General features: G+C 46.4%; 1 protein-coding gene across 2 annotated transcripts in view; it reads left to right on the forward strand.

The window, feature by feature from the left end:
* The window catches only part of CLPTM1 (CLPTM1 regulator of GABA type A receptor forward trafficking), a 409,252-nt gene that overhangs the window by 198,775 nt on the left and 192,257 nt on the right, over window positions 1-18,220 (forward strand). For both annotated transcript variants that reach the window (XM_085625718.1, XM_085625717.1), the window contains exon 8: window positions 16,502-16,746. In XM_085625718.1, the coding sequence (XP_085481844.1) occupies window positions 16,502-16,746 (245 nt within the window). The remainder of the gene's footprint in view (window positions 1-16,501; window positions 16,747-18,220) is intronic.

Raw genomic sequence — 18,220 nt, forward strand, 5'->3', positions numbered from 1 at the left:
GCAGCCTCTCAGACAAGACGTGGATTGTAGGTTAGGTTTCAGGGGGCATCTCTAAGATGCACTCTGCAGTGCTTTGTACATTAAATCCCACACTGGCATGTGGGATACCAAACTTCTCAGTCTTCAGTGTTGCCATTATGGTGCTGTGGAGTTCGTGTTTGACGAGCTCCCAGCACCATATACACTTAAATGGCAGCACTGCACTTACAGTGCCCAGGAATGGACCTGGGTACTGTAGGGGCACAGGGCTCATGCTCCTGTGCCCACACCACTGGCATAGGGCACCCAGCTACAGGGTTGGCTGATGTATGCCAGGGCAGTGTAGGTTGTGGGCGTGGCACACAGGGATATGTGCCATGTTGACTCTGTGTTTTGTCTTGTACCCAGACACTCAGCCTGCAAGGGCAGTGTGTTTGTGTTAGGGTACAGGGCCTCTAAGGGTGGCACAATAAGTGCTGCAGACCTTGGAGGCCTTCCCTGGTCACAAGGCCCTGGGTACCTAGGGTACCATTTACCAGGGGCTGACATGTGGCCAGGGTTTGCCAATTTGGTTTTTGGGTTTTTAGGGAAGGAACATAGGCCCTGGACACCTGATTGGCAGGAGCCCAGGGCACACTCAGTCAAAGTACAGTCAGCAATTCAGCAGAAAGTGGGGGCATACCATGCAAGAAAGATGGCACTTTCTCACAGGCTGCATTTGAGATGGCTCAAGTGTTCCTCCCCTGTGTGGAGCTCTGGGCACACCGCTGGAGGGACCCAGCATCATGAGCTGCTACTCCTGGAAAACCAGTCCTACAATGGGATTTTCCCCCGTCTTGAGGAGATGACACTAAAGGAAGTGGCAGGCTAAGGTGTTACCGGCATTCACGTAACGGAGGCAGTAGTCATCTGGCTGGGCCATCAGTGGCTATTGTCCATGTCTCCACCTACTGGAGCAGGTTAAACCTCCTACCAGCACTTCTTTGTTCCTGTGAGCGCCTCACACTTCCTAGCAGGGGCAACCTGTTCTCTAGGGTGACAACTGGTGTTGATAGTCAGGAAGGGCTACCAGCGGCATGGGCAATTAAGTGGTGACTTTCTAAACTCACCTTCTTATTAAAATGTTTCTTAAATCCGACTTCAGCAGTGAGTGGGTTTAATGTAGCAATTCATTAGAATGGTAGTTAGCATGTGTAACTCCATGTTAGCCAATGGGGCTTGAAGCCTTGCTACAGTAAAAGCGAAGATTTCACGGTCGGGTAATGTCGCACACAAGAGGAATATTCCCTTCTGTTTAATATGTAACACCTTGCCTTATAAGATACCAAGGCCTTCCCTTGGGGTATCTTATTAATATTACAAAAGGAAAGTTTTGACTTGGCAAGAGGGTTTATTTTGCCATGTAACTTTTTCAACTTGTCACTGTAGTGGTGGCACGATTAAGTACTGCAGTCCACTAATGACATTTTAACTTAGTAGCCCTGGGTACCTCTTGTACCATATACTAGGGACATAAAGGTAAGTTAAATTTGCCTTGAGATGTCAGAACACATGCATTGGGGCCTGGACAGCAGAGCCCAGTACACTTCACTCGAAATACCAGCAACATCAGTACAAAACTTAGAGTTGGGCAGGGGGCAGCTTGCAAAAAGGGATACTTTCCTGTATTGAGAATATGAAGAAAATTGCCTTTGATGCAAAAATTATGCGAAAAGTCTAAAAAGAATCGCACAAAATATACAAAGCCTAATATTTGGAATTTATGCCAGAATACTTATGGCTTGAGCATTATTTATATGTATAAAACAATTGACTGTCCACACTTAGGAGCAGATCATGATAAACTCTCCGCTTTAATTTCTGTGCTTTTCAGAAGTCCGACCTGTTATTTTTCTTACTCGTACGTCCTGGTACTTTCCCACAGTAAATTCATTGGTACACTCCCACTTAGTGTTTGCTTCCGAAACTGTTATAAAAGCTGTTAATTTTGAGTTTGGTATTGCAGCTCCCCAACTTTGCTTCCTTCATTTTGAGGAGCTTAGGTTGCAGCACTTCAACTTTAATGTGTTTTGTTGGGCTGTTCTCTGCAATTACGCTGCCATACTTCTGGAGAACAGTCCTACTGTGCATACTTCCCCTTTGTGTGCTTTGGACCATACATGGTCCCTTTAGGAACCACCTAGCTTGCATGCCTAATAAGTATGCCCATCTCCTGTAGGACACTTGTTTGTATTTTTATCTTTGTGGAGAAAAGTCAAATGCTACCTGCAAGTCCACCCCACTGGGACAGCCCTTCCTGCCTGTTGAGAGGAGGCATGAGAGCCTGTCGTGTTAGCCGCACTGGCTGACTGTATGACGCTTGTGTTTAGAATCTTGTGAAAGATGAAGGCATCATGCTGTTGAACTATGTAGTGGTACCTGTTTCAGCTTCATCGTGTGATAAAGATCCACGGAAGGTTCTAACTGAGATGAGGAGCTAAGCACTTTTCCAAGACAACACAGTCTTTATTCAGGAAACTCTACTATTTTGTTTCAAGTACAGCTCCCTGTCTCGGTGGTAGGGTTCCTCCTTCTGTATGCATTGTTGCAGGCCTGTTGAAGTCTGAGTTTGAGCAAGCCTTCTTTACAGGGCATGATTCAGAGAACTAACCAGTTTATTGGTGACACCATTGTCTTTTACCATGGAGTAGAGTTCAACTCCTCCTGTGGTGGATCTCTTTAACAGTCTTGCCAGTTAACTCGTAGGTCTCCATATACGTCATCTAGCCTTACCTGTGCTTGGTGCAGGACACTATCAAAATGCTAGCTTGTCCTTAGTGAGTAAAGCAACTCGATGGAAGAGAAAGCAGAAGCGTGCTCCCTCAAAGTGAACATGCACAATCTTACTCCCAGTAGCAAAAACACCAGGAGGCACCGGATATTTTCTTGTGTACTGCTCTGATCAGCAATCAGCACCAATCTTGTTAGAAGGTCGCCTCAACACTGGTTATTCACGGGATCAAAGAGTGCTCTCTCTAATGCTCAAGATGAGGAAGACATGAGACTTGACTCTAGTCTCCTCACTGTAGTGACAGGCTGTGGAGTCTCTGTAGTCTTTTACCTGTGATCCCTCTCCTCAGGACTTGGTTATTTTAGATTTTCTCCTTGCCTGGCAATTGCAGGTAGACTCGTTGCCAGAAGAGCCAGACTTTACTAACCCATTGTGTCGGGTGTAGCTAGCGTTTAAGTCTCCCAACCCTCTACTCAAACCCAAGTGACAAGTTCGCCACCATTCTGACATCTCTTCTTATCCCTTATTCCTTTCTGAATGCTCTCGGTGTGGAATGAATACTGGGTCACCTGCGACTGTCATTTCCCAGTTTCAGGTCCCTTTGATGGAGCTCTCTGCACCACTGAGTCAGCTTTCTGCATCTGAAGACCTTTCCTAGATGCTGGCTTAATCATTCTGTTCTGATACCACTTGTTGGTGACGCTCTGTAGTCCTCTGTCCGGCTTTGTCTTGTCAAGAGGAGACTCTTAACCATACACCAGTCTTACCAGAGACCACCAGGAACTGTTCTTGAACAGCCTTTATCACTCAGGCTCCATATCCCCAAAGAGGACTGTGTTCATTGAGCTCTTGGGCCTGGTCTTCATTTATTCTAAACTTAAAGGCGCTAATCAAACTAGTGAAGGCATTACAATTCAAATTGATAACTGCGAAAAATGTCATTCTATTGCTGCAAGTGTGAGACTTCATTGTGACTTTCATTGTCAAGGATCCATACTTGCTTATCTCAATACATCCAGTAATCTAACCTAAGATTGGTGGCGAGTAAAGATTGTTATCAATTCATTCTTCCATTTAGAAAAAAATCAGCCTGGAGAGTTTTCACAAAATGTATAGAAGTGTTAGTGGCATACTTGAGTCTCAAGGCTGTCCATAATTATTTTATTGACAAATGGGAAGTGAAGTGAAAGGCATTACAGTAAAGCTAGCATCTGACCAGGAAGACTCTTATAGTGTTGTGTAGATGTAAGCCTGTATAAATGTCCTAAAGGCTCATTTCTGCCTACAATAGATAATAAAAATACTTTTGTTAAATAATTAACCCGGTTTTTGCTGTTAGTGAATGCCTTTGCCACCAGTGAAATGATGCTGACATTGCTGTTGATTTAATACTTTTTAGCAATCTTCATTGTGTGCCAGTGAATAAGTTTTCATTTTGTGCCAATTCTTAGACATAATGGCCTTGCTTTTTGGTCTTGTCCACAAAACCAGGCTAAAGTGCTTTTAAATCCAAAGATACATAGCATATTAAAGTGGAGATAATTGCAGAATCTCAAAGAGAGAGCATTTCCAGACCGTCAGCCACAAAAGACCAATTTTACTGATGCATCACTGGCAGGGTGAGGGTTAAAGCGACCTAGCATCCAAAGATATATGCATGCAGTTGGCTAAGTTAAAACATTTTGAATGACCTCTCATGCCAGAAAACACTTCACAAATATATGCTACAGTTATAGATCTTGTTCAGTGCTCACTAGTGCTTAAACAATATTGATGTCCATACATGTCATTCCATGTGTGCCTGGCAGCAGTTGCAAATTATCTTCAACATAGGAAGCATTTACATATTCAGATTGCCAATAATTAAAGCCTTTATGGAAGTTTTGAAGAGACACTAATCCTGCCATGTGCAGTACCAATTTCAAATGCACTTTTTAATGTGGTTTTTGCCTCCTGAGTTACCTTTCTGATCATCTAACCTTTTAGAGAGTCAGTGATTATTTTCCACATAAGCTAAATTTGCAGTTACACAAGGCTAGGGTAGCATACCTGAGGGTTGTCTCTATTTTTTTTTAATACTGTTGATTTTATTTTATTCTTGACTATTCTGTAGCTGGTAGAGGATTGTTTTACACATTATAGATGTATGGAAAGTCGTCATCTCATACAATAATTGCATGAAGTCATTTTATACTGGAAACATACTGTTCGAGGTATGTGGGCTGCTGAATTCATATCTGTGCATAGATCGCCGCCTAGTGTTGGGTCCGGATGTTTGCACGTTGTTGTCCTGGAAGAGTCTTCGAAGTATCCTGAGATAGGTGACTCCTCCCCTGGACCACAGTGCGCATGGGCATCCTCTCCATCCTCAGATTGTTTTTTTCCGCCATTGGGTTCGGATGTGCTTATCTTGACTCAAGTTAGGGAAAACTTTTTTCAGGCCAAAAGGCCTTTAGTTCGCGTCGGTACTGTTCCCGATCGGTATCGACAGTTACTTGTTAGTTTACTGACTTCAAAAACAACTTTTTCGCATCATATCCGACCATCGACCCCACATCGACGATGGAATCGAGGACACCATTCAAGCGGTGTCCTGTTTGCAATGCGAAATATCCCCATGTCGACGTCCACCCGGTGTGCAACAAATGCCTTTCACCGGATCACGACGAATCCACATGTATGGCCTGTGCCCGATTCCGATCCAAAAAGACTCTCCGGAATCGACGAGCAGCGAGACTTGAAGCGCAGCAAGCGGCACCGGCCCCGACCAACATCTTCAGCGCCGAGGACGAAGATGTGGAAGGCGTGGAGAACCTACCCTCCAGCCCCGCTTCCGAACACGATTCCGGATCGGAAGACATCGAAGAACAACTCTTTCACAGGGAAGAAGCCCGACTTCGAGGTAGGAGACTACGATGAGGCCTTAGGGGCCGAAGAAAGTAGCTCCGGTGACAAGCAAGGCCTACCCGTACAGACGGAGGATATCCCAGTGCGTCAGTCTATGGCTCCGGTCGAGGGATCGCCTTCGGGCCTTACCCAAGACCTATCCCGCAGTTCTTCGGCCCCGCCCTCTGGCCCGGCCTCGGACATTCAGCGACGGCCATTAGTACCCAAAACTACTGGTTTCCCTTCCTCGAAACCGAAACCAAAAGTCGTATCGGTTCCACAGAAACCGAAACTGAAACTGACACTGGTCGGATCGAAGCCCACTACACCTTCGACGCCAGCCAAACCCGTCGGCACCGACCGCACCAAACGGGACTTCGGTGCCGAACTCGCAGCAGCCGACGTCGGCGCCGACACACGGAAAAAGGCCATCGGTACCGCCAAACCGCCTCGGCCCCCGGCACCGAAACAATCGGCTCCGGCCACGAAGGTCAAAATGGCCGCTGCGTCGCACACCACTTCGAAAGCAGCACCGAAGGCCCAATCATCGACGCAGTCGACAGCTACTACCTCTCCTCGACTCGATGACCCCGTGGCCCCAAAGAAGTCCACGCCTGCCTCTACAGAACCACTCGGCGCCAAAGAACCGTCGGCGTTACAGGTGCGACAAGTTGCAGCGTCCTTGCAACGCATCAAAGAAAAGGCAGCCCTCCAGGACACGTCGGGCTCCGAGCCGAAAAAAGCTCAAAAAGCTTCTCCAGCAACACCCAACATCACTTTTGGACTGCCGCCATCCACGGCGCCCAAACTGTTTGAAATCAGGACACGTGTCACCCAAACTAGGATCACACCTGCCGAACGCTCTCCTACGGAGACGTCACCGTCCCACATCATCGATGCCGACATCGGCAGAATTATGCTCCACAAGCGGAGAATATCTTCTGAGCAGGCTTTGGACTCCTACCGGATCCCGCTAAAGAAAAAGCTGCCAGCGGATTCGGAACCAGTTCTTTACGAACGTCTCCATACCTCTTACCTAGATCCACAACCCTTCTCTCCGACACCCTCTGAAACCGACGCTTTGGAGGACTACATGGGTGACGACGTCCCCTACCCCAGAGAGATGGACCCTGAAGGCCAACAGGACCCTGACCAGGCTTGGGATGACCCTGTGGACCCGGGTGCACCTATGGATACACAAGACACGCAGCTATATGGCGCGAAAACGTCTCCCACAGAGGACACTGCCGCATTCAACGCCCTCATTGAACGTGCTGCGGCCAATCATGGTGTGCAACTCCACTCTGACACAATCGAGGACGATTTTCTAATGGATGCTTTCGCATCCTCAGAAAGGAATATCAAAACTCTACCCATGTTGAAAGGTGTCCTCAAACCAGCAAAGGACATTTTCAAAGAACCCACTAGGGCAAGAGTAATAAACCCCAGGATCGACAAAAAATATAGGTCGGCGCCTGGGGACCCTACGTACATTAGAGGCCAGTTGCCCCTAGATTCCATCGTAGTCGCTAATGCTCGCAAACTGGCGCACTCGCAGACAACTGGGGACGCTCCTCCCCCGGACAAGGAGTCCAAGGTGCTAGAGACCTCCGGCAAACTGGTTGCAGCCCAGGCAGCTAACATATGGCGTATTGCCAATACCCAGGCGCTCCTAGCTCGCTACGATCGCGCACACTATGACACATTAGAAACCCTACTCCAACATCTCCCTGACCAATACAAAGAGGGAGCAGAGATCCTCATCAGGGAGGGACAACTCCTCACGAACGCATCCATTAAGTGTACACTGGATGCCGCAGATACAGCTGCCAGAGCAATAAACACCAGCGTCATGTTACGACGACACGCCTGGTTACGAATCTCCGGATTCAAACCTGAGGTTCAAAATAACCTCCTCAATCAGCCGGTCAACCCCGACTACTTGTTCGGACCAGAGGTTGACACCACCCTAGAAAAAATAAAAAAGGACACAGACACTGCAAAGTCCATGGGGGCTCTCCAAACGCAGACCTTTCGGAGTGGCTCCTTTCGTCGCCCCGGAAATAGAGGAGCAGGTAGAGGACAGGGGTCACAGCAAACCTACAACAAGGGCAACACACAAAGTACCTACGATAAAAACACCCGGGGTGGATATCGTGGCTCCAGCACAAAGGGCAGAGGACGCGGATACGGCAATACCAGGTCCTCCCCCAAGAACAAACAGTGACGCCCTCTCCCTTCCTCCCGACCACATAACTGTCGGGGGAAGGCTACAAAGGTTCCTGTCCACGTGGAACTCCATCACCACGGACAGGTGGGTCAAAGATATTATCAAACACGGTTACTGCCTAGAATTAACCTCCACTCCACCCACAATACCGCCAAAACACCGTCCTATGTCCTCAGAGCACTTAGCGCTATTACAGCAGGAAGTGCCAAGTATGCTGAAAAAAGGCGCAATAGAGGTCGTACCCGTCCACGAGCAAGGTACGGGGGTGTACTCCCTGTACTTCTTAATACCAAAAAAGGACGGGTCACTCAGACCTATACTAGACCTGAGACCCCTCAACCGCTACATTCTCTCAGAGCATTTCCACATGCTCAACCTACAACAAGTCCTCCCGCTGCTCAAACAGGGAGACTTCCTGGCCACGCTAGACCTCAAAGATGCGTATTTCCACATACCCATTCACCCCTCACACAGAAAATGTCTCAGGTTCACTATTCAAGGGCAGCACTACCAATTCAAGGTTCTTCCCTTCGGCGTGACAACAGCACCCAGAGTTTTCACAAAGTGCCTAGCTACTGTGGCTGCACATCTACGGAGGCAACACATTCACGTCTACCCTTACCTGGACGACTGGCTTGTTCAGGCAAAGTCAGCCCAGCAATGTGCCAGCCACATGTCCCGCACCATTCACCTTCTTCACAGTCTGGGGTTCTCACTAAATTACCCGAAATCACATCTCCAACCCGCACACGTACAACAGTACCTAGGTGCGACCATAGACACTCTGGCAGCCACAGCTCAGCCAAATTTAGTGAGGATCAACAGCATGCAAATGCTGATTTCCAAGTCCAAACCCCAACACTCCCTTCCTGCGCGAGTGTTCATGCAGCTGATAGGCATGATGGCCACCTGCATTTTCATAGTCCCACACGCGAGACTACATATGCGCCCGCTTCAGGAGTGCTTAGCACGTCAATGGAATCAGGCTCACGGGCAACTAAAAGACCTAGTGTTGGTGAGCGGTCGGGCATACAACTCTCTGCATTGGTGGAATCCAAAAAACCTTTGCAAGGGCCGACCGTTCCAAGAGCCTGTTCCACAAATAATACTGACAGCGGACGCGTCTCTCCAGGGATGGGGAGCTCATGTACTCAATTATACAGTGCAGGGACTATGGACAATACAACAAAAGAAGATGCACATCAACCTTCTAGAACTGATGGCAATCTTCCTGGCAATGAAAGCATTCAAAGTACACTTGTGCAACAAAGTCGTGTTGATCCGGACGGACAACATGACTGCCATGTACTACATACAAAAGCAGGGAGGAACACACTCTCCACAGTTGTCTCATCTGGCTCCGAGCATGTGGAAGTGGGCCATTCAGAGGAACATGTTCCTCATGGCGGAACACCTCCCCGGCAAGGACAACCAGATGGCGGATCTGCTCAGCAGACACAGCCACCAGATGCACGAGTGGGAGTTATACCCATCAGTACTCCAACCGTACTTCCAGCAGCGGGGTCATCCAGAGATAGACCTGTTCGCCACAAGCGAAAACGCAAAATGCCAAAGCTTTGCCGCCAGGTTCCCACATCCGCAGTCGCAGGGCAATGCGATATGGATGAACTGGTCCGGCAGATTTGCGTACGCTTTTCCCCCCAGCACCATTGATACCACTGGTAGCACGCAAACTCAGACAACACTCACTAACACTCGTCCTGGTTGCTCCAACATGGGCACGCCAACCATGGTACACCACCTTTCTCGAACTTTCCGTGGTGCCGCATCAAAGGCTGCGGATCAAACCCGCGCATTTGACGCAGAACCATGGAGAGATTCAGCACCCAGATCCGCAACAGCTGAACCTGGCAATCTGGCTCCTGAAGTCCTAGAGTTTGGCTACCTAAACCTGCCACCTGACTGTATGGACATCATTAAGGAAGCTAGAAGACCCACTACCAGAGCTTGCTATGCAGCCAAATGGAAAAGGTTCGTCATTTATTTCAATAACAATGACATTAACCCGCTAGACGCGTCCATCCAAAACATAATTTGTTACCTCTTACACCTATACCGATGCAATCTGGCATACACCTCAATACGTGTCCATTTGACCGCAATATCAGCCTATCTCCAGAACAGGCAGCACCTCTCTTTATTCAGAGTGCCTGCCATCAAGGCATTCTTGGAAGGACTCAAACGAGTAATTCCTCCACGCCACCCACCAGCTCCAATGTGGAACCTCCACTTGGTCCTCACACGCCTGATGGGTCCACCCTTTGAACCTCTACACTCTTGCGAGATTCAATTCCTCACCTGGAAAGTAGCTTTCCTAGTAGCAATCACTTCTTTGAGGAGAGTTAGTGAACTCCAGGCACTAACCGTTCAAGAGCCATTCATACAGGTTCACGCCAACAGGGTCGTACTACGTACCAACCCCAAATTCATGCCCAAGGTGATATCGCAGTTCCACATGAATCAAACTATTGAACTGCCTGTTTTCTTTCAAAACCCACAAACTGTCGCAGAAAGAGCACTCCATACACTGGATGTAAAGAGAGCCCTCATGTACTATATAGACAGGACTAAAGTCTTTAGGAAAACAAAACAACTTTTCGTTGCCTTTGCCCCACGCCACAAAGGTAACGCCATCTCCAAAGCAGGTATGGCCAGATGGATCGTTAAATGTATTCAAATTTGCTATCAAAAGGCTAAACGCACATTAACGATTCCCCCACGAGCCCACTCAACACGTAAGTTAGGGGCCTCCATGGCTTTCCTAGGAAACATTCCTTTGCATGTTTTATGTAGAGCAGCCACCTGGTCCACTACACATACATTTACCAAACACTATTGTGTAGATGTGCAATCAAAACAGCAGGCAGCTGTAGGACAGGCTGTTCTCCAAACTCTTTTTCAGACCGCTGCACCTGGCACTGGTAGCCGCCGCTAATAGAGGGTACTGCTATATATTCTATGCACAGATGTGAATTCAGCAGCCCACATGCCTCGAACTGAATATGCTACTTACCAGTATGCATCTGTTCTTGGCCTGTAGGGCTGCTGACATTCATATCGCCCACCCTCCTCCCCGGCGCCTGTAGCAGCTGCAGCTCTCAGAATTACTGTAAGCATGGTCATCACTTTCTGTATCTACTCCATCACTGCCACAATGGCGAAAAACAATCTGAGGATGGAGAGGATGCCCATGCGCACTGTGGTCCAGGGGAGGAGTCACCTATCTCAGGATACTTCGAAGACTCTTCCAGGACAACAACGTGCAAACATCCGGACCCAACACTAGGCGGCGATCTATGCACAGATATGAATGTCAGCAGCCCTACATGCCAAGAACAGATGCATACTGGTAAGTAGCATATTCATTCTGATGGATACTACTAACTGCAAATTCCTCACCTTTTAAAATATACCAAGTTCCAGACTGTTTCAGAAAAATTTTCCTAGCAGTAAATCATGTTTTCCATCAGGTGTCTCCACAGCAACCTTGCAACGCCCCAGAAGTGACAGAAATGGAGCTGCATGTAGTCTCCAGGTCTGTACACGGACATCAGTTCCTTTTTGTCCATGCTCTTCGTGTCCGATCCTGAACTCTACTCTCACTTTTGTTGGCCTTCCAACGACTCCTTAAAAAATCTTACCATGCAGTGTGCTAAGGGCAATATCTCCACAAAAATGACAGTATTCAAGTTGAGCCATGACAGGAAGCAGATGTCAGTTACAGAGCTGCATGATGTATTAGTGGTCCCTGGACTCCGGTAATGACTCTGCCTAGTCATCTGAAAAGTGTGTCCTCCTGCACCCAAGCAGGCGATCAGAGAGCGGAAAGTGAAGCTCTGTGTAGCAGAGCATAAAAAGAGGTTGCTGTTAAAACGACTGTCCTGCTTCAATTAGGGGGGGCGGTCCCGCATAAAACTCCTTGCGAAGTCTTACGGCAAGCTGAATTTAAAAATGTGACATAAAGCCTGCTGGGACTTAACCCCATTACACCACATGAAATTGTGAGAAGTAGCAAGGCCATCCCTCAATAGGCCCTTTGCCTCCAGATTCATCTAAATTGGATCCAGTCCTGCAACTGGTTCCAACATGCCCGTAATTTCCCTAGCCTTTTTCAACCCTGCAGCAAATAGCAGCCTTTAAGGGGGGGCATGCACCACATTTTTCAGAAGCTGCTAGCTCCTTCTGGTTCCACAGAGCTGCAGGTACCTCCAGTTTTACCAAAAACAACAGGAGAGGAAGGGATCAACACGGCTAGTCCCCTCGGTTAGATATCAATAAACAACGAAGCCAGTGTGCAATAAGGGGGCACTCAAATCAATGTGGTGCATCAATTAGTCGAGCCACAAGCCTCAGATTCCAAATGAACCGTTATGTTCATTGGAAATATGCTTGGCAACATCAGAACAATACCCAGTGGGTATGAAAAGCCCTCACTCACCAACCTGGTTGGTGACATGCTTCATCATTGGGCTTCCACTGGGACGACCGAATGTCATCCTAGTGTGCTGCGACGCCAGGTTACTGCGGAGCTGGGTTGGTTGTGTGGGGAAAGTGAATTTAAAATAACCAATTAAGTCAAAAAAGAAACTTTATTAATTTTGCTTAAAAGGCAAGAAATAAAAAGGAGTGAGGGTCAAAAAAATAAAAGACCTGGTTCACTCCGTGGCGGTCAACATGTTTCTGCCTCAGAGATGGTTAATCGGGCATTCGTCAGGACCAGAGGGGGATGTGCGTAGACCCGGTGGTGTGCACGCTCTAAGGTACACCCAGCCGAGGGCTAATGTGTGAAAAAATCAACAAAAAAACACACTAAATAGTGTGACCTCCGCCAGAAAGGTTAATATGGGGAGAGGAACGAGTTTACTCTGATGGTTAAAGTTGACAAACAAACACAGAGACAAAACATAAAAGAAATATTAATGTCCGTCACACAGAACGTGCTCAATGGATCAGCACAATAAAACTGATGTGCTCGAAGGACAAGTGAGTGCCTTTAGGTCTACCACAGGTGCAGTAATATGTGAGAAATTGTGCACCTAGGTATAGTAGGATATCGGTGTAAGGACAGCGGTTCGTTGTCCTCTCAATGGTGACTAGTAGTCAATGATCGGATCGCAGGTGAAATGTAGTAGTGACACTCAATGCGAAAAATCGCGCTAGGGATAAAGTTAACTGCACGCGATGCTTTTGTGCAGAAGAAAGGGGGACGGGTCTTACAACGAGGCCTGTCCGTTGGAAGCCTCATGGGTCCCGGTAGGGGGGTAGGAGCAAAATGGCACACCCTGCATCAAAGTAGAGAAAGAAGAGAAACAGAGTTCGTGACAATATCACGAACGAGTGAGAAAGCGAAAAATCGCTTACCTTGTTGGTTGAGGAGCGGATCAGAATTACTTACGCCCTTGCTGCTCGCAACCCGCGTTATGCCTAAACAGCCTCTTGCTGCCGGGCCCGGAGAGTAATGCACCCCGGACGGGCGTGTTCTTAAAAGGGACCTCAAGGTAAATCCCCGGAGAAGTGGAGAAATCAGATCCTATCAGGGACAAGCTCTGATTTCTCCACTTCTCCGGGGATTTACCTTGAGGTCCCTTTTAAGAACACGCCCGTCCGGGGTGCATTACTCTCCGGGCCCGGCAGCAAGAGGCTGTTTAGGCATTCTGATCCGCTCCTCAACCAACAAGGTAAGCGATTTTTCGCTTTCTCACTCGTTCGTGATATTGTCACGAACTCTGTTTCTCTTCTTTCTCTACTTTGTAAGACCCGTCCCCCTTTCTTCTGCACAAAAGCATCGCGTGCAGTTAACTTTATCCCTAGCGCGATTTTTCGCATTGAGTGTCACTACTACATTTCACCTGCGATCCGATCATTGACTACTAGTCACCATTGAGAGGACAACGAACCGCTGTCCTTACACCGATATCCTACTATACCTAGGTGCACAATTTCTCACATATTACTGCACCTGTGGTAGACCTAAAGGCACTCACTTGTCCTTCGAGCACATCAGTTTTATTGTGCTGATCCATTGAGCACGTTCTGTGTGACAGACATTAATATTTCTTTTATGTTTTGTCTCTGTGTTTGTTTGTCAACTTTAACCATCAGAGTAAACTCGTTCCTCTCCCCATATTAACCTTTCTGGCGGAGGTCACACTATTTAGTGTGTTTTTTTGTTGATTTTTTCACACATTAGCCCTCGGCTGGGTGTACCTTAGAGCGTGCACACCACCGGGTCTACGCACATCCCCCTTTGGTCCTGACGAATGCCCGATTAACCATCTCTGAGGCAGAAACATGTTGACCGCCACGGAGTGAACCAGGTCTTTTATTTTTTTGACCCTCACTCCTTTTTATTTCTTGCCTTTTAAGCAAAATTAATAAAGTTTCTTTTTTGACTTAATTGGTTATTTTAAATTCACTTTCCCCACACAACCAACCCAGCTCCGCAGTAACCTGGCGTCGCAGCACACTGGGATGACATTCGGTCGTCCCAGTGGAAGCCCAATGATGAAGCATGTCACCAACCAGGTTGGTGAGTGAGGGCTTTTCATACCCACTGGGTATTGTTCTGATGTTGCCAAGCATATTTCCAATGAACATAACGGTTCATTTGGAATCTGAGGCTTGTGGCTCGACTAATTGATGCACCACATTGATTTGAGTGCCCCCTTATTGCACACTGGCTTCGTTGTTTATTGACCTCCAGTTTTACTCCATCCAGCAAGTCTCTGGGCGCACACCGGCGCCAGTCCAGACTTCCACCCTGGTTCCTTGGTCCATCCCAGTGCCTTCTTTGCTGGCAATGTTATCAACTATTCCTGTACAGCATCTGATTTAAACACTGGTCTCCGACCCCAAACAGGCATTGTCCTGCACTAGTCCCGTGTTGCAATTGGAGATTAGCAAGGCACAACCAGTGGTTTTGCAGCCATGTGCTTAGTCTCCTACCGCAACATCAAGATTACCAGAGGCTGGAGACTAATCATTTGCTATGGTTGTACCTAGACCACATTCTGTTCTTGTTGCTCTGTGAAAAAAACTTAGATGTAGATCTAGAAGATTTCTGAAAACAAGGTTGCTTCCTGCCCAAGTTGAAACTTTTTAGTGCATCCAGTATCATCGGGGCAATGTTAAGTTGGTTTTCGGTTCATTCCCAGTACCATGTTGATCTAGTTTCGGTGCAAGTGTGCTTTACAAACGCATTAAACTGAACTAAGCATGCAAGATGCAGGAAAGTAGATAACGTGACTCACACGTTCACAAAACCTCATATTAAGGCTAGAAGAAAGGGCTCAATGTGTCAGCCATTATTGTTAATACAATCTTCTTCCACGCCAAGCCTGACACCACTTTAATGATGGTGAAGTTCTACTTTTCGGTTAATACAAAGCATGTGAATCAACAGTTACGTTTTTGGAAATTGAAACTGTTAATTCGCAGTGCAATTTTCCACATTTGACTATTTTTTTCCCAGTTGGTGGACGACTATCTAGTGACCTACAAAGATTCATAGCTATCAAGAACAAACACTAGATAACCGGAGTTTGCATGGTTGATAAATCTACACAATAAACGAGCTGCAGAGCAATGGTTACAGGATGTAATGTTTTTTTGGGTAATTTTTTAATTTTTTATTATACTTTTAGTCCGTGTATGACTGCTGATTCTTTCTAATTGAGTAAAGTATTTCAATCTAAGGACATTCCATGCAGTTAAAGATGTTACATATGTGTGACCATGATTTTGCAGTTTGGCATCTCTCTAGCTTGATGTGTAATGAGGCCAGATCAAATTCCACCCGGCACACACACAGCTTAAAGGGTTCGTTAGATTAAAATGATTGTAAGGCCTCAAGGGTCAATTAAAAAGGTTTTCAAAACAAAAGTATTCTGGCATCCGTATCTGTTGAAAAATTCAAGAATTTGATTGCGAAAGTTACTAATTGCATAATCAGTTGGAAAAAAGAGAAACCTAGGCCAACTCTACTAAGGTTCTTATCCGGCTATGTGGAACCAGCACATTCATATTTGTGCTGTTAACGCTGATAGGTACTCTCATTCAAGTCGGGTACCTTGAAATAGCTTTGTGTCAGACAAGTTTGTGACCTTTACTTGACCTGGACCTTTTACAGGTTTGCTGTCTACCTGGTCCTAAATAGTTGGTGTGCCTTCCGTCTAAACTGAATTCTGTTTTACCTGCCTGGTACATTGACTGTTTTCTCGTTGGAACTTCTTCTGCATTCTAGTCCCCTAACATACTGTGCTGTATCCTCCCTAACAAATTGGTATATTTTTGCTTTAGTCCCTGATGTTTAGTCACTTTTGTAAATTTACATCTGCTTATAATTTTCCAGTGGAGTAGCACAGGTGTCTGTCTGTCCAAGCTGCCCCTACAGGGTGTCTCCTTTATCCTAAAGCCTCCTGTGAATTCATACAGCAATATAATTTCCCTGACCTTTGCAAATAATGTGTCTGTGCAATTAGTGTAGTCATATTTGCTGCTCATTACAGCCCATGTGGCTACTTTTGCTATCATTCTGTTTCTTCCCTTCCTATTCCATGGGGTTCTTTCTGACTTGCCTATCCTTTCTTGACCATTCCCTCCACCCTGGATTCTAGACGTGAAGTTTGATGCTGTGAGCGGTGATTATTATCCCATCGTCTATTTCAACGATTACTGGAACCTGCAGAAGGATTACTTCCCCATCAACGATACACTGGAGAAGCTGCCCTTCCGCATCTCCTTCTGCCCGCTTTCTCTGTGGCGTTGGCAGCTTTATGCCGCCCAGAGCACCAAGTCTCCCTGGAACTTCCTGGGCGAGGACATGTATGAACAGACTGATGAGGAACAAGATTCTGTCAAGGTGAGACTCTTGCCAGCTACATACACCCCCTACATATATTTGCTCTTAATTATTTCCACTGTTATGCAGCTCTTAAATTCTAAAGTCGGCCTCCAACAGTTGACCACAGGTCCTACCCTGTGTTAAGAGCTCTTGTTGACAAGAGTATTCTATGTTTAACATCCATTTGAGTTGCCTGTGGATTGGCTCTTCCATGACTAGTCAAATCCTATTGTTTCTGAGAGCAATTTGAACCTTTTTCAACACAAGTTTAACTTTAACAATTTATTTAGGCAATTCAGTCCATCTAAGTAAAATGAAACTTAAAAATTATAAAATTTTAATAAATGTCATACATGTATGCGGTACATTAAAAGAAATACAACCTGAGTAAAGCAAACGGTTCCTAAAAAAGTTAAGCTGTAGCTAGGGCGTGGCAAAAAAGTGCAAACAGGTGGATTACCAGTTCTCAATAGGACCATCAATGTTACGGCAATTACATGTTAGGTTGCTCTATCACATGTGTATTAATTATTGTTTCACTTGGGTGTTTGCAATGATACCGTTCAAGGTCTGGATTGCAAGCGTTCATTATAACTGGGGAGGCAAATCCAAGGGATCAATTAGTGAACTGCTGAGTGTATTAATTCGTGGTCAAGGCTGCATCAAAAAGTGAGGTAAGAGGTCCTATGGTTAATAAATAGTAAAGACAGGGGTGATTAAACATGCTAAATGTACTAAAATCAGATGTGCATTTATGCAGGGGGCTGAAAATGCCTGGTTATAGTTACCATAATGTTACAGAAGACTGGTAACAGGCGCTGCACTGAGGCAGGGTAGGGTGGGAGTGCAGGGTAATTGGGGTTCAGAGATAGGGGGGCAATATAACTTGGGGCCATGATGGTCTGGCTGAGCTTGCCTAAAAATCTTCTCAGGGTGGGGGGAGAGCTATGACTTGCGCACCCAGCCTTATAGTTTTTTTTTATGGTGGTGATCTATTCCATGTTTAATCTCGTGGATCTAATGAGATTAAGGGTATGTAGTGTTAAGGTCGAAGGTGCTGTGTTGTAGTCTAAAAGTCAAGCGAGCTGGCTATGGTGGTATTGCAAAGTTTAAAATCTTAGCCTGGGTCAGGGTGCTGGTAGTTAAAGTTTGGAGCAGGGAATGATGAGTAAATAGGACTATGGCCTTGACCTACTGGCCTGGCTTATCCATCAACGTGCCAGTGGAGTATAAAGGCTATCAACTAATGTGTGAGTTTTCACACGCAGGTTCGTGAAACAGAGATCATATTAAAAGGAATACCATGCATAACATCTTAAGGCCCGATAGATGTTAGAGGAAGATTGAGTCTCTTAACATTCTATCCACTTTGGTCAGGAATTTAATCAACCCAGAGACTGCGTGAGGATGGAAGTCATTCAAAAGGAAATCGACAGCTGCCTGTATTGTCCCAGTCCCTTATTTGATCGATAACTGACGAAGGAGTTTTCTG

Source organism: Triturus cristatus, chromosome 9, assembly GCF_964204655.1.
Source record: "Triturus cristatus chromosome 9, aTriCri1.1, whole genome shotgun sequence".
Taxonomy (NCBI): domain Eukaryota; kingdom Metazoa; phylum Chordata; class Amphibia; order Caudata; family Salamandridae; genus Triturus; species Triturus cristatus.